Source organism: Magallana gigas, chromosome 3, assembly GCF_963853765.1.
Source record: "Magallana gigas chromosome 3, xbMagGiga1.1, whole genome shotgun sequence".
NCBI lineage: Eukaryota > Metazoa > Mollusca > Bivalvia > Ostreida > Ostreidae > Magallana > Magallana gigas.
The window spans coordinates 51,142,099-51,159,035 of record NC_088855.1 but is presented as its reverse complement, the minus strand read 5'-3'; the positions used below and the strand labels follow the sequence as shown (position 1 = coordinate 51,159,035).

The 16,937-nt window shown below is 34.9% G+C and overlaps 1 protein-coding gene across 2 annotated transcripts; it reads right to left on the bottom strand.

The window, feature by feature from the left end:
• Nucleotides 1-1,369: 1,369 nt before the first annotated feature.
• On the bottom strand, nucleotides 1,370-15,989 carry LOC105331021 (galanin receptor type 1). Of its 2 annotated transcripts, none has more exons than XM_011433018.4 (2): nucleotides 5,079-5,509; nucleotides 1,370-3,141 (listed from the first exon to the last, which is right to left on the bottom strand). In XM_011433018.4, exon 2 carries the CDS (start codon nucleotides 3,116-3,118, stop codon nucleotides 1,814-1,816), a length of 1,305 nt encoding a protein of 434 aa, XP_011431320.3. In that variant the 5' UTR covers nucleotides 3,119-3,141; nucleotides 5,079-5,509; the 3' UTR covers nucleotides 1,370-1,813. The 2 variants fall into 2 exon arrangements, with proteins under 2 accessions (XP_011431320.3, XP_011431321.3); XM_011433019.4 differs by lacking the exon at nucleotides 5,079-5,509 and adding an exon at nucleotides 15,528-15,989 and having other exon boundaries at nucleotides 1,374-3,141.
• Nucleotides 15,990-16,937: the final 948 nt, after the last annotated feature.

Below are 16,937 nucleotides of genomic sequence, written 5' to 3'. Positions count from 1 at the left end.
AATTCAAGCAATATGCACACCTCTAATATATGTACAATTGATCTGCAAAAGAATAACTTCCTATCATGAAAACTGTAAAAGGAGTTATCCGTACAATGAGGGTACCCTATATGCAATATTTTGCCAAAAAATGACGAAGTTCAAAAGCTCGTATTTTTTTCATAACTTATTGGAAATCAAAATCCTAGCAATATGCACACCTCTGATATATGTACAATTAATCTGCAAAAGAATAACTTCCTATCATGAAAACTGTATAAGGAGTTATCCGTACAATGAGGGTATCCTATATGCAATATTTTGTCAAAAAATGACTAAGTTCAAAAGCTGGTATTTTTTCGATAAATTATTGGAAATCAAAATCCTAGCAATATGCACACCTCTGATATATGTACAGTTGATCTGCAAAAGAATAACTTCCTATCATGAAAACTGTAAAAGGAGTTATCCGTACAATGAGGGTACCCTTTTGGCAGCCGCCCGCCCGCCCGCCATTTTCACCATTTTAAAAACCGGATTTTTCCGTTGGAAAACCCGGTTAAAAATGCATGTAAATATTTTAAACGTCACACCATCTATTTCGGTTTAGGACTACATGTTTTATTTTGGTTCATCACTAGCATGTTTAGAATATAAAAAAAATTGATTTATGCCTTCCGGTCAAGCAATTAACTGTACAAACACAAGGGGAAGATGCGGAATTCTTTGTTTTTGTTTTGAATTTCCGGACCCTACAAAGTCCTCCCAAAAAGGAAAATATGCAAACTGTGGATCTACCATTTGCTTAATAATAATTTGTCTGGAATAAAAACAAGATTGTTTGCGAAGATTACTTTGAAGAAGACGCATTTCGGAACAAACTAATCGCAGAGTCCTTAGGATTTAAGAGCTCAAAAAAGTTCCTCAACATCGGAGCATGCAAACAATTGTTAAACAGGGGCCATGTTTTGCCTGCCCAACCCGACACTAAACCGAAAGGAAGACCATCGACTGTAAATTAACTTGCAAAACGAAAACGAGCACAGGTATGCTCTTGTTTGCATTTCATTTTTAGTTTTAATGTAAATGTAGTTTCGAAAGGTTGTGAGAAAGCTTTTCGTTAAAAAAAAAAATAGTATCAGTACATCTATTCCGAAATTCCTCTGACGTATAGGATGACGTGCTGGAGATGCGCACGTTATAATATAGAAGAGGGATCCCCCGCACGTCATAATATAAAATGGAGTAGTCGAATAATCTCAGATCACTTTACATGATGCAAACTGGGAAAAACTCTTTGTGAATAAATACAGAAAAGAACATCTATTCCTTATTTAAAGGCCAAAACAGACAAGTACGAAATTGTTACATATTTAATTCTTCAGGTAAGTAATAACAGTGTCTGTTTTATACGGAGTACATATAAAAGAAATATTAATTTATTGGTGAATGAAATTAGGACTGATTTTAGCTGATCGTGATTAGATACTGTTGTTATACTTGTAATCTGATGTTCACAGATTTGACAAAAATGTAGTCTTTTACAACAGCAAAAAATACTGTTAAACAATTAATCTAAGCAAAACATTAATATTTTTTTCATTTATTGATTTTATTACCTTTTCTACACAAAACGATGATCGACTCATAACAACTAGGGGTATTTCCATAATACTGACAACAATCACTAGCTTCAGTCATTTGAAGGTTAATAAAGCCGGGACCAGTTTTCATCAACCTTCCAAGGACAGTAACAATATTTGAATCATAAAACAAAATCACGCCCCATAAATAAAACAAAATAATATAAAGATGTCCACAACAACATTACTGTCTAATGACATATTTTCTTAACGTCACTTCTAAATGTTGGATTCATAAAGGCATAAATGATAGGGTTAGTGATATTATAGACAAAGTACATGTAAAAAACGATGCTGTTGTGCGGAATCGCACCAAGTGCCATCAACCAGGCTGGGAAAAAGGCAATGATGAACACAACAGCCACGATGAAAAGCATCAGCGCTGTTTTTATGTTTGCAATCGTGTCGTGATCACGGAGATGGTGGTGATGATGAGAATGTTCATGGTGGGGGTGGTGGTTTTCATCGCCGTTGGTGCGGTGTTTGTGTTGTGGCTGGAGAGGCATCGATTCGGAAGCCCTGTCCACAGCTAGTGAATGCACACCGTTTCCATACATTTCCACCTGGAGTGCCACGTGTTCTTTGTTGTTTTCGTTGTTATCGTTGGATGAGAGTACCGTGTAAGATGAGGCCGGCGAGGGATGAGTCGGCTTTTGGGGTTCCTTAAGGGATGTTTTGAGACTAACGTTATTTAGGGCCTTTTGTTTCCTTCTTTTGGAGCGCCGTCTGGTGACAGAGTGATAAATTATGACGTATAAAATCAACACAATGATCAGAGGTATTAAATAAAACGAAGAGTAAATCTTCTGCCATGTCGTCAGGTACTCCATAGTAACAATAGTTCCCGGATAATCACACTGTCCATAATATTTCGGTAATAAAACAACAGGCTTAGGCGGATACGCTGTGGTCGACAAGGTAGCGTTGCTGATTGAACTGTCGGTTGAGATGGTACAGTTGTCCTCGTTTGGGAAAGGATCCCTGTACTGATAGACAGAATAGGCTAGACAACTCAGGACACCCAGCAAACCCGCGAACGCTGACAGAATTCCAATGACAGCCCTTGCCCGATTTTTGGTCATCAAATGCAAAAACGGGTGGCAAATACAGAGGTAGCGATCCACAGCTATGGCTACCATAAGAAACGCAGAGAGGGGGACGCTGAATGTTATAAGGAACATATATATCTTGCACAGAGGGTCATACAAAATCATAAACCTAAGATATATCATAGTGGCAGTGTAGGGCATTATAACGGAAGAGGTCAGAAAGTCATAGACGGCGAGCGCCAGGATGAACACGGACGAGGTCAGCTTGTCCTTCTTCTTTGTGTAGACGAAGATGACGATGCCATTGCCATAGATTCCGACGACGCTGAATACAGCCAACATGCTGATGACGACTACATCGGAAGTCTTCAAGGGGCATCCAGGCCGGCCGTCATCCTCCGTGCAATGGATTATCTCGTCGTGGGCAGCACACAGCGTGTCGTTCATTTTCAAATAGAGATCAGCAGTACCTACCAAAACAAAATATAGGATGTTGAGGAAGTGTTTAGCTTCTTTGTGTTATCCACGTGTCTCTTCCAATGAGGTCATATCATAAAAAACCTCACACCATCGATTGTTTAAGAGAAATCATGAATAAACTGTATGGGTACTGTTCTCCTCTGTGATAGGTTATAAATAAAGTGTAAAAAATACGCTGTATGTCGATGAATACTTTGTTTTTGACATTTTCTTATTTCATGGTGTTTAACATGTTTAAGTTCATTGATTTTTTTGCTAGGAGAAGAGAGTCAGGTTTCACTGGAACAATTTGAAATCTTAAGAGGAGTTTCAAGGAAAACCCCACGTTTCGAATTTACATACAATTACTTTGTTTACTACAGTTACGCGAAAACTCTTTTCCCAAAACACATTGCTGTGTCAAAATATCTGCAACTACAACAGCACACAATGTTTACAGAAATAATAATCTACAGAAAATATTTTTTCTGTATCTTAATGACTTCATCTTTGATATCTAGGACAAAAATCAAACCAATTTTCAAATGACTCGATCGTTTGCCTTTTGCTACTCCGGGGACCGTTTATTAGCTCAAAGAGAAATATTGATCTTTCAAAGTGTTAATCCGTAACTACTGGCGGTATTTATTCTAAAAAAGCGTAATTAGGATTCTTCAATCTATCTGCGTAATACGGATGACATAATTACGATTAATCCTTCTTTTGTTTATTTTTGCAAACGCTTCAAAATTGATTTTTGCGTTTCCATCGGTTTGCCTTTTATATTGTATATGAGCGATGTTTGTGACATTTGTGTTTTCGCTGTGTGTATTGTTGATTATATTAGTTATATAAATTATATAAAGGGGTGCAGTCCAATCTTCTTTGTTGATTGTTTTCTTTCTATCTTTTGTGTACAAAGACAGATATAACATTTGTGGAAAATGGTAAATTAGACGAACGAGATTACTTGTCGTCCAAGTTGGGCCTCAACATAGTTCTACTTTTAAAGAATAAAAGTGTGAGGACCTGATATTAATAAGACCAATCAGAGATCGTATATAATGATCTACAATAATTTTAGATAATATAAGGTATCCGTGTTATTCGGAATGCGTCGATATTTTGAATTTTGGGAGAATTTTCATCTATTATAATTTAGAGAATGAGCGTAGAGAGAGAGAAAAAAAGATATGCATTGTGCTATAGAAAGAAACCATTAAAATTAGAATTTTTATTTAAAAAAAAATCATTTAACACATTTACGTAAAACAACTCTTAAATACCTGGTAGATAACAATCTTTTGTGGTTTGAAAATGGAAATTAAATTTAATGATGCATGCATATATTTTCATGTAGAAATATTGCCTATATTTTAAAAAAAAAAAAGGATCAAAATAGAATTTATCCGAATCAAAGCTCAAACTGTTGCCAAATTTACTTTGACGAATGCCACAAGGGAGTAAATCTTTTGTTAAGCATTTGGTTTCAGAAACCTTTTCGTGCTATCAATGAAAGCGACGTCTTTTCTGAAGCAACTCTCCGCTCAGACCATCCTATCGTGTATAAATAACACGAAAAGCAAAAGGAAAGGAAACAAAAGCGAAATAAATTAAACGGAAGAAAAAAATCCCTCGACCCTTTTATCAAGCATGCCAGAAGAAAGTAGCCTTTATTTCTAGTAATTCCAGGATGCACATTTCCATATGACATTTAAGCTCTGGTAACATTGATATGCATAGTGCGCAGATTCTGGAATAATATACCATTAATTTGTTCTCTTCAAAATTCCTCAACGAATCTCCGAACAAATACAGCTAAATCGTCTCAGAGTTATTATGTAGTCACAGAAAATTCTATTAGCACAATTCTTATATCTATGAACACCTATAAATCAACAGGGGGAAATTAATTTAACCGTGTTTACTGTACAAGATGTCTACTTACTTAATACCCCGTTTCTATGATTGTCTTATATCCCAGTCGACGTCATCATCACTAGGTCAACTGAAAATTATTTTTCAGCGAATTCACAAATCCGAGTGTGGTTAACTGTCGTAATTAAGTCCAAAAACTACGAGCTTCAAACAATTTGCAAACTCTTGCTCGACCTATGTCAGGTGCAAAAATGTCCAATAAATTTCATCCCCATTGTTTCAGAATTACATCAAACAATCTAGTACAAGCATTACTAGCATTACGACCACTAATTTCCCGCGCGCGCGTCTTAATTAGTTAGGCAGCTGATACGACTGGTCGGTGTTAAATGGAGTTGTCCTAGCGACTTCCCACTCCTTATGTTGACTAGAATGGTGCTCCTTTTCACTGATTCGATTGAATCCTACGTCAAGATTCCTGTCCAACGAATCGACAATATGGCGTCGGCGGAGCAGCCCTTTGTTTAATTAACTAATGGAGCTATTTCATTTAGTTCAATTAGAAAAGGAAAACATCGCGTCACTTACTGTCACTTAATCTTTACACAATTATCTAAATTTATTAGATTTGGTTAAAATGTTACAGTCGCATCGGTTGCATTTCTATATGCAGGATTTTATAAGAGGTCATATTTACAAGCATTCAGAGGCCCAAGGTTATATTGCATGGCAATAAATGATCAGTATTAAATGTTTTAGTGATTACCTTGTGTGATGGTTTGATTGATAGCTTAAATCGTCACAGCGCAGTATAAATTTTCATTTAAGGGTTTTACACTTAGTTGTATCCATGAAATATGATATTACAACATAAAAGATTACGTTGTTTTTTTTTTCATCGAATTTTAATGAAAATAGTTTTCATAAAATGTATTGATTACGTCTAAAACCGTCAAATGTATTAGATGCTGATATGAATTCAGTACAATGCAGTTCAATTACGCACATTGTCAATGCATTTGTATAAGGTTTTCCAAACATAAGCGTTGGTGGTTCTCCCTGGCAAAGTCCAAGTGATGTTATTTAAAGTCCAAAACCCGCGGGAAACTTCCTTATGTTCTTTGATTGCCCCTGATGGGCACTGTAAAAGCACAGGATGCGGTGGAATTCCGAATTGTAATTACTGGTCATGAAACCAAGTGGAAAATGGGGGTGGAATATGGAATAATGGCTTATCTAAGGATCTAAAATGTATGTTTAATTCATTGTGAGCGAGCCGATGTGACAACTGGCTTGTTAGAGACATATTTTACGTGAAAGGTGAGGATGTTCTCCGTTGAAGAATGACAGAAGATTTACACTTAGTTCAACCACTCACCATAAAAGTAGCCAAACATTTCAGATCTTGCAAAACCTAAATTATGCGATTGTCTTTAGTAACACATAGGGGTGTGATTAACGTCATAACTAAAACAAAATTGTTTTTCCTTGTTTTTGAAGTTTTACATCTGCAGTTGCAGTTTGCAACACCATCAAACGATCTCTTGAAGTACAATAAATATGGAAATCAGGAAAATAAAAAAGCAATGCTAAAATTCTATCCTATCCCCTTAGGGTATACGTTTATTCTGTGCAATGTTTATTTGTTTTTACCCCGTTTGACCTCTTGCGATAACCCTACCTTTCACGTGACCAACTTCAAAAGACCGTCAAAGTCGTCAAAAATCAGTTAATAATCTGAGTATCGGTTACTTCATTACGGTCTGTTTGAAAACACAACGCAAGCAGTTATGCAATACGCGGTGAGTTGACCGTGTTTTTATAGGATAAATGTACAATAATTGATTATTCTTACTTAAGTCTAAAATAAAAAATAAAAATAAAAATAAATGCCAACAAATTGTCGCATTCAAGTTGCAACAGACAACAAATGGAATTTTCCTTTTCCTAACCACTATAAAACAAGATATCTGTGAGCCAATGCTCACTAGTGATACCCCCGCTCTGATGTGAATATGCAAAAAAAGCAAAGTCGACATTTAACAGAAAGCTGGCATCCGATTGGTACAGAAATATATCCCACAATATGGCATGCCTAAACAAATAGTGTGTTAAAATTTCAAGCATCTGCGATAAATAGCTGCTGAGAAATCTTTTAGGAAAATTTGTTTGAAAATTTTGGCTAAAATAAACAAAGTACTCATTTAACAGGAAGTTGACGTCCGATTGGTACAAAAATATATCCCACAATATGGCATGCCTTAACAAACACTGTGTAAAAATTTCAAGCATCTGCGATAAATAGCTGCTGAGAAATCTTTGAAGAAAATTTGTTTGAAAATTTTGGCTAAATATAAACAAAGTCATTATTTAACAGGAAGTTGACGTCCGATTGATACAAAAATATATCCCACAATATGGCATGCCAAAACAAATAGTGTATTAAAATTTCAAGCATCTGCGATAAATAGTTGCTGAGAAATCTTTGACGGAAATTTGTTTGAAAATTTTGGCTAAAAATAAACAAAGTACTCATTAAACCGGAAGTTGACGTCCGATTGGTACAAAAATACATACCACGATATGGCATGCCTATACAAATATTGTGTAAAAATTTCTAGCATCTGCGATAAATAGTTGCTGAGAAATCTTTGACGGAAATTTGTTTGCAAATTTTGGCTAAAAATAAACAAAGTACTCATTAAACCGGAAGTTGACGTCCGATTGGTACAAAAATATATCCCACGATATGGCATGCCTTAACAAACACTGTGTAAAAATTTCAAGCATCTACGATAAATAGTTGCTGAGATAAATGCGACAGAAATTTTTGTTACGGACGGACAGACAGACGGACGGACGGACAGAAAGACAGACAGACAGACACACAAGGGTAAAACAGTATACCCCCTCTCCTTCGGAGCGGGGGTATAATAACCGCCTTCCTTTTTGAAAAACAGGATACTAATACATAAATCATTTTTAAGTAGATGTATGTAACAAAGAGCTTTTCAAGGACGTTTATAACACTAGTTTATCATAATTTCTCTTCCTTTTTAGTGAAATAGATCCGTATTCTGTATCGTGGTACCGCTGTGTTACCTTCGCAGAACTGTCGCAATGATTACGACAGCAATAGCAATCTTGGTGATATCAGCGAAAAATTTAACATTATCCAATTTTCAGAACTAGATGAAAATGAAAGGATCAAATTAGGAAATGAAACTTTAAGTATATCTGTTTAGCGTAAAAAACTGGGCCGTTGGGTAAGAAACAGGTCTACATCACAACATAAATATCTGAAATGAACCATAAATTCCTGTCTACTCTTACATCGAAAATCGAAAAGACAATCGCAAACCACGATTCAAGATTCATATAAAAGTCGTTTGTTTAAAAATGAACTTCAAAAGTTCTATTGCAATTGATCGTCACCATTGCACCAACACAATTCCTGCAACGTGATTTGAACTGAGAACACTCCGGAAGGACGAGCTCTTTTCACATCCGAGTGAAATATCATGTTAACCACTGCAACACGCGACTGATGTTTACAGCCTCAATAACTAAACCCTTTCTGTCATGGTTTTACTCCCTGCTTTTACATGAACAAAACGGATTATCAATTTGATATTGTCAGTTGACAAATTTGTGTCGCAGGTGTTTTGAGAAAGTCATTGAAGTACCCCCGGTCTTTAACGTTCAATCAAACGGTTACTGGTCTTCTTTAATTTACAATACAGGTACTTCTATAAGTTATTCACGCGTTCTTACTGGATTTTTATGCAAAATTATATTTGGTAGTTTTACTTAAACTAATGGTACTTATTACTTATACTAACATCCTATATTACATAGGAAGTTCAAAGTACCTTAAAATACGCAATATTTCTATTGTTACAGCATACGATTATTTTTATATTTCGAAATAAAACATATCTGTACTTTTATCATCAATTTTTTTTTATAACCAGAAGCACGTGACATCGATCTTGAAAGTTGGGGGGGGGGGGGGGGGCAGCCCAACCAACTTTAATACCAACATCTTACGTTACCTATAAAGTGTACCTGTTCACATTAAAATTAAATTTTCTTATAAACATGTATGACATTGTATTTAAGGAAAAGGTCTGTTGACAGAAAAAGTGGGAGGGGAGCGCACAGCCAGGGTACTTGTCTGATATCGGATATACACTGTAAATGCATCTAGAACATTGTGTACATTGTAGATTCGGACGAGAGGCCGCTTTTCGTTTGTTTTGCTTAATCAAGAGCCAACAGCCAAAATATCTCTCTTTACCGGACAAAAGGTTTATTGACGCAAATTTGATAAACGATGGTTGAAGAGATGCTGCATTAGCTAGGAAAATATGATATGACGGAAGCGCTGCTTTCTGATGAATGGGGTCTACTTTACACCATGCTATTTGTGTACAAGCAACCAAGTGAAAGGATTAGAAAGGCGTAAGACCCTAGCCGATAATGATAATGTGCAATCCCAAAAACATAATAAAACGACGAATGTAAATTCTCATCAAATAAATCTCTTGATAGATTATACAGTTAACTTGCTTTTTAGCAGTTTGAATACCATTACACGTTATATAAAGTGTTTAAAAAAAAAAAAAAAAAAGAAGTACTTAATTTTCAAATTAGTACATATATCTCCAAGTGCTTTTTTCACAAAGAGATTGCTTCGAGCGCAACGATTATCCCAAATAACGAGTAAACGAAAGTCCTCGTGCGACTTAAAATTTGAGAAAGGTTTTTATTCCCCAACAATGCATATATCTGTATAAATACTTGAAACATACACCACTAAGAATTAGTTAATCGGAATTAAATATTGCTTACGTTTGTATTTTAGCAAAAAATGGCAAAAATCACAATTCAAATATTTTATTTGCCTGCTTTGCTTTCTAGGATTAGCTTTTAAGTTTATTAATCGATTTTTATCATACACAAGTTTGAATAGTTCGCTTAAAATATGACATTTGCAGTTACATTTAATTTCGCAAACCATTTGAAATAAACTGTTTCTAGGGTCGCCATCATTGTGAACGTATCTACGAACTGTTCCATTATTACAACAAATTTGGTTAAAGGACAACGATGATCGAGATAGCTGGTGACACAGCGCTCGGAGCTAGAACACAATCCACTAAGAATTAATACAAGCAGTAAATATTGGGTTTCTTAGAAGTTGCCCGAAATCTGTTCCATTTCGAGCTGGATTTTGTTAATGGCAATTGAAAGCACCCAAGAGTGTCTACGACTGAGCAATGCTGTTCTGTGCGTGTGCCAATGACGATGTCTTTGATTTATATTCAATAGGTTTTTATTTGCAAGAATACAGCTCTCTGATTTTGTAAGCTGCTTGTCATATTTTGTTTCTTATCATTTTTTTTAAAATCTGTATATAGCAGACACGAGTGCCAAAGCAAATAGTTTTTGTTAAATTCAGAGGATTTTCTAATGTGAGAGGTAATGAAATATTCATCTCAGGAAATTGAATGTCTTATAAATTTGTTCATTCAAAGAAGCGTTTCAATAAATGACAACAAATACACTTTTTATACAAAATGCACACTCTAGTCATCATTTTCATCTTTCAAGTTAAACAAACACAAGGGATGGAATCGAACACAGAAATTGAAATCAGATAGCTGAATGGTCTCTCTAAAATCAAAACAATCAAGCATCAAATAGGCGAGTCATGTGAACGCAAAATCACCATTAGGGAGTTAATAAAAGAGAAAAAAACTCTGCATCTAAATGCATGGAACCATGGCAATTTGTTTCGGAAAACAGGGGTTTAGACAAAACACACGATGCTTGTCCCGTAGTACGCAAGCATCGACGCAAACTCACACCACATACTGCTGTTTATGGGATTATCTTCAATTTGACAGTTCACTAGTCTGTGAAACAAGATACTATAGATCAACTCTACATTGATTAAGTTTGTATTCTGTATGAAAATTGAATCTTTATATACCCTATTGCATGCTCGTAAACGAAATCAACACCAATTGGACAGAAATTATTTGAAACATATCACGCATCCTTTGAACTGCATGATCGACGCTGCGCTCACCCCATGTAGCAGTATTTAGGGGGTCTACCAATCGGCCATAAACCAAATTTCTGATAAATACCATAATAGTGATTGCTTTCTTTTGATACGTGCATATGGCGATAAAATGATTATCGATAAGGCTCAGTAAAATATTAATGTGTTATTGAGGATTAATTATAACAGATTTGCCAAACCAGTTTATTGAACACCCAAATAGAACTAGACTTACAAATCACCTCTATCCCAGCCTTCTCTATCAAAGATTAAGACAAAACCCTTCGGATAGACATCTTGGCGGTGTAACTGATCTTCAGGACCTGAGATTCCATTAGATGAAACCAGCTCTGCCTGCATTAAAATTCTAGTAATCCGATCGGAGGATGCCTTCTCTGTTTGTCATTCGCGTGGCTGTCTCCGATATAAAAAAGAGAGGGAGACAGATTGAAGTAAATCACTTTAATCAATCTCCGAAGGACTTCCTAGCCATTCTACCTGGAAATCAGATGCCACTCATTCTGTGCCGAGGGTTTTCGTATTTTCTTGTGAACTCGCCACACAGCAACCAATATCCGCTGATTATTTTCTAGGGCTTTAATTTCTTTAGTGATTACTCAACAGCGTCTCGAATTTGTTCCAGCTGCTATTGGAATTCTCTCAAACAGCGAGTTTTGATCACCTTTGATGATGAAGTTTTCCGTAGATGTATAATAAACGTTTTCAATAAAACTAAAAATATTAGTTCTTGTTTCACAGTTAACGCGTATTTATGTCTGCTTACATATACCTATTGCACTCTCACCCTTTATTCCAATAGTTTTAACTAAAAATATTTGGAAGTACAAACATTGAAAAATATTTTAGATCACAGACACACATTTCACTTGGTTTAAGACAAATAAATTTCTATATATATTTGTCTTCATGATTTTGCGCTTAATTGCAGTATATGATGTCAAAAATACAATTCTTAAATACATCAAAATGAGACTAAATTGCTCATTTGAGTAATTTGTTTTTCTAGAAAAGAATTGAAGCTTTGAACAAACAAATATTGTAAGAAAAAATCATTTCAAACTTCCGTATTTCTGTACAGAGAAAAACTAATTATCAATTTGAGCTAATGATATTTTCATGTAGGAGGCGACTTTCAGTCTTGATCATATCTAGACCCTCAGTATATACAATGATTTATCAAATGGATCCAGCGATAATTTAAATTGTTTGTTCGGACAAATTAGTTATATCTGAAAAAAATCTAAAAAACATTATAGGTTTTTTTTAAAATTTTTACAAGACCATACCTTTATTCACATAGTATGCGTTCTTTGCCACTGCAGAAATAACCGTTTCATATACGGCTACAGCGTATAAAGATGTTTTTATTGTTCTTGTCTGACTGCTCTTCCTTAAAATTAGTTCTAAGAAATCTATTCTTATGTTTTATTTTTTAAAAGCCAGTGTATTCAAATATAACAATATAGATATATATTGCAAATTTATAGGGGAAAAAAGTGCTGAAAGTGGTGCAAGTATTAATATCTTCAGCAAAATATGACTCTACGAACAATCCAAAACTGACGTGTTATTTTCATAAGACGTTTTTTAAATATGGTGTTATTTTAAATAATTTCCCCGTTAATAAATCTGTGATAGGGCATTACCTTTATCAAACCTAAGGTGTGCTATGTTTCTTTGTTCAAGGAGAGGGTGGGTAGAAAACACTTAAGGCCAATGTATATAAATAGTGTTTATTGTTCTCTGACCGATCCTATATCATACATGTATATGCCTACCTTTAAGTGTTTATTTACATATTTTCCTGGAAATAAATCAAAATGAGTTTTAAATTCACAAATCCCATTTTTTTAAACAACTAACATTTCTTTAATATAGAGTTCCCAGGTATAAATATATTGTAAAGTAAAGATTTCAAAGTGCTTGGATATTTCAGACAAGCATGTGACAATAGTAAATAAACATCATGACTGATTAATAATCAATACAATGACAAATAACAATTTCATATATATTCAAGGAGTGTACAAGGTAAAACATTCATTAAGGCCTACGGCTGGCATAAATTGCAAAATTTTTAAGGAGGCTAGGTGGTCGACAAATTAACCAGATCTGTCACATCTGTCTTAAACTTTGACATACGGTGTTTTTGGCCATAAAATAACATTTAGTATTGAAAAAAGTTCAATATATAGCTTTAGAATTTGATCATTTTCCTATATCTTTATACAGTGCTCCTCTTCCTGAGGAGATTAAAATAGTCTAAAAACCAAAGCACAAAACTCTTTCCGTAAAAAGAACCGTTTTTGACAATTATGTCAATTAAATGTTTTTATACTTTCATGTTAATACTGAAATCTGATTGGTTTAGACGCAGTTGGTAATCCGTTCTATTACCCTCAGCGTTAGCAACACACTTTGCAACGGGCAACACAACGAATTGTTACCTGCGCGTAAATTATGCGCGTACGGTTCGCCGTAGAATTCACTTTATTTCTGCATAAAAGCATTAAAATTTTCTTTTAAATTAAGACATTCAGTATAATAAAAAATAGTACCTGTTTGGGAGGGTAACTGTTGAAATTCACATCTGTCGAAAACCATTGTCAACCTCCGCTTCACGTCGGTTGACAATGGTTTTCTCGAGGTGTCAATTTCAACAGTTAACCCCCCCCCCCCCCCCCCCAAAAAAGGCACTATTTATATATTATCACCTATTCAGGAAAGTAATGTCATTCATTCAAATTGGCGATATCACTTATTGGGGGAAAAAAACGTAAACTGTCCCTCATTTTTAGTTACTGTCACTAAGGGCAACAATAAACAGTTAAACCCTGTCTTGTAGGTAAACATGCGACAGTGTCGTGTGTACATGACCATAACCATCGCAGGTTTATGATGCAATTACTTTTCTTAATACGCTTTTATCGTAGATTGAGACGGAACAACAAATCTAAAATAATGGGTTTTAGGATTAGGAATTCCGTTGAACATGTATGATAGCGCTGATTGCCACAGATGAGGGTGGAAGAGTTCAATCTTCAGGACTCTAGGAATCAGTTCTACATGCATACTATCGAAGCAGATTATTCAAAAGTGTTAGTCGTTTTCTGGTTTTCCTACCTTTGTACTTATAATGCAAAAATAGTTTTAAAGTATAATTCTACCAAAAATATGAAATTCAAGCATCTATAACCCTTAGCAAGGCAATATAATCATTATGTAAACATTGTATTACTCCTCGTACACATGCATACCAAACACGTAATGTTATTACCAATACACGTGGGCCCAATAGAAAAAACTCCACAACACTAATACGAATAATATAGTACAAATATAGTACACGTGTTAACATTTAGGAGGAATTTCTCTGATTAGGAAAACTAACATAAAAACAACTTCATTATTCTTATGAACAGTTACAGATGCTTACCTAACAGTATATCAGAATAAATCAAAATAGGATATAATGCTGGAATTATTTTGGATTCGAATCAAGTTAGATCCCTTGAGTATATGCCCATAATATCTTTGTATTTTGTGAAAAGAAATGTTCCCTCATCTGCAGATCCCAATCATAACATATCACCAAAAGACACAAACATTTACATTTTTTCAAGAGTAATTTTGAGGCCATTTTATTGCTTCATATTTTCCATTTTGAATACAGATAGTCTTGCAAGGATTTTTTTTCAATTCTTAGAGCCTTTAATTTTATGCACTTCGAATTTCAGGAAAACATAGCGTTTTCTTTTTAAAGGAAGCAAAGGTAAATAGATTGTACAAATCTGAATTAAAAGAAAGTGATATACTACAAGGATAATCCATCTACAATAGCATGTTGTTCTGATCTTCCACCGGATGACAGACTTTTAATCGGTAAGTGACATAGCGTGGTAGATTGCGATTTGAAGTTCTTTGAAACATACTTGGTTTCAGCTCATTAAGATAGCGCTTATGATGTTCCCTCTAGCGCAAATACTCGCCATGCGGCTAGTAATCAAGGACATGGAAGGTATAGCGGTGGGCTTCTTCCTTTTTTTTTTAAAGTGTTCGAACCAAATTTTCACTTCATATATAAAAAACGGTTTCATTTATTTCAGTTATGTTTTCATTGGATTTCTTGGATAGGAAGATAAATGTTTGCACATCGAATAATTTACATTGGGCATATTAAAACGGAAAGCAATAAGATAGATGTTTGTATTTTATGCAAATATTGGAAATAATTGTCGATATATCAAATTTGTCATATCTTCCCCTTTTTTATGAAAATATACAATTGTGTTTCTTTTTTCTTCATTCTTTAAAATGACGTGTAGTTTTAATTTATCACATTTCGCCAAGAACTATTATTAATGCAATGAAATTCCTGAATGAATTAACCTTTGAACAAATATTTCTAAATATGCGTAAGCTTACCTGCACGCGTCAAAAATCCAAGTTGTCCGTGATTGGTATTTCTCTGATTTTTACGGAGAGAGTATCATACGGAAACTCGCCAAAGATAATCATCTACCTAGCAATCTGAAGAGGTTAACTGCGCTACCAATGTGATAACGCGATGGCCATAAACACACATTTCACACAGTTCTCAATATATGTACATCAGCGCTGGCTCCTAGCTAGCGTGCGTCTCTGTCCAGCAATAAAAATGGAATCAACTGACCGTGGGAGATGTCGTCTGAAGAAATCTCCCAATCTACATCAAATTGTATCCGCACTTGATATCTTGATCCCTGTTTTCTCCCTGAAAAGACAAGAGTTGTACAAGGTTCTACCACTATATAACCGAGACCACGGCCGCTGGGCTGTGAGCAAGTGCCCGCCCTGAGATCGATACTGAGGCGAGGCCGTGCTTGTTCTTCGTCCGTTCACATTGATTTTATATGAATTAAAATCTATAGCACATAGGACGCATTAAATATGCGAAATCGTGTCGAGTTAACAATTACTTATCGGGTGTACAGTTACCACACATAAAGGATCCAGTAACGGTCACTAGCAATGTAGTCCTACACGTGGTTCATGTATACTTGATAATTGAAATGCATTTTGAATGAAAGCTTAAATGTACAGCTGCTTTGTAATATACATGTACATGTATATCATGTAAAGCTAGACTCTGAGAATTTTTATCCGTGATATATAAATGATTCGCCGTTCGAACGCGTCCTTTAAAGCAATTATAGAAAACCACTTTTTGAATTGTTTACTAGATATACAGCGAGCGGTTTTATAAGTTTAGTTTTCATTTAAATACAATGAAACAAAGCCTGAAATGTAAACCAGAGACAACATTGATGAATATTCTTCAGTTTTCTTCTCATTCACTCAATACGGGCTTTCCAAAAGAGTGTCATGTAGAAATACAACGACAAAGCATTTGCAGCAAGAACGATGCACTACTTATGTTGTGTCAAAAATATAAGGCAAGCGTAAGTAAAAAAAATACTGTAATAAAGATAATCAGCCCAAGTATATTTAATTAACATATAAATGAAATCCTTAGTGGTTTTGGGATGAAACCCACCATGTTTCTATCGAGCCAAAGATTCAAATGCGTTCCAATATTGATAAAACTCTTGGATGTTCGTATTAATTTAACAGAAAACCCACTTAATGCAAAGAGGTTATTCACAGAATCTTGTAGTGACTTATAAAATACTGAGCCGATATTCCGTGAAAATTAGATTTTAACATCGGTACTTCTCCCTGAATGATGTTTCGATTGCTTTGAATTCACGGGAATTTTAATCAGTGTAAAGAAACTCCTTTTTCAAAATTTCCCAGTGGGTGCATGTAAGATATTGCCTTGCAGTATAATTATGT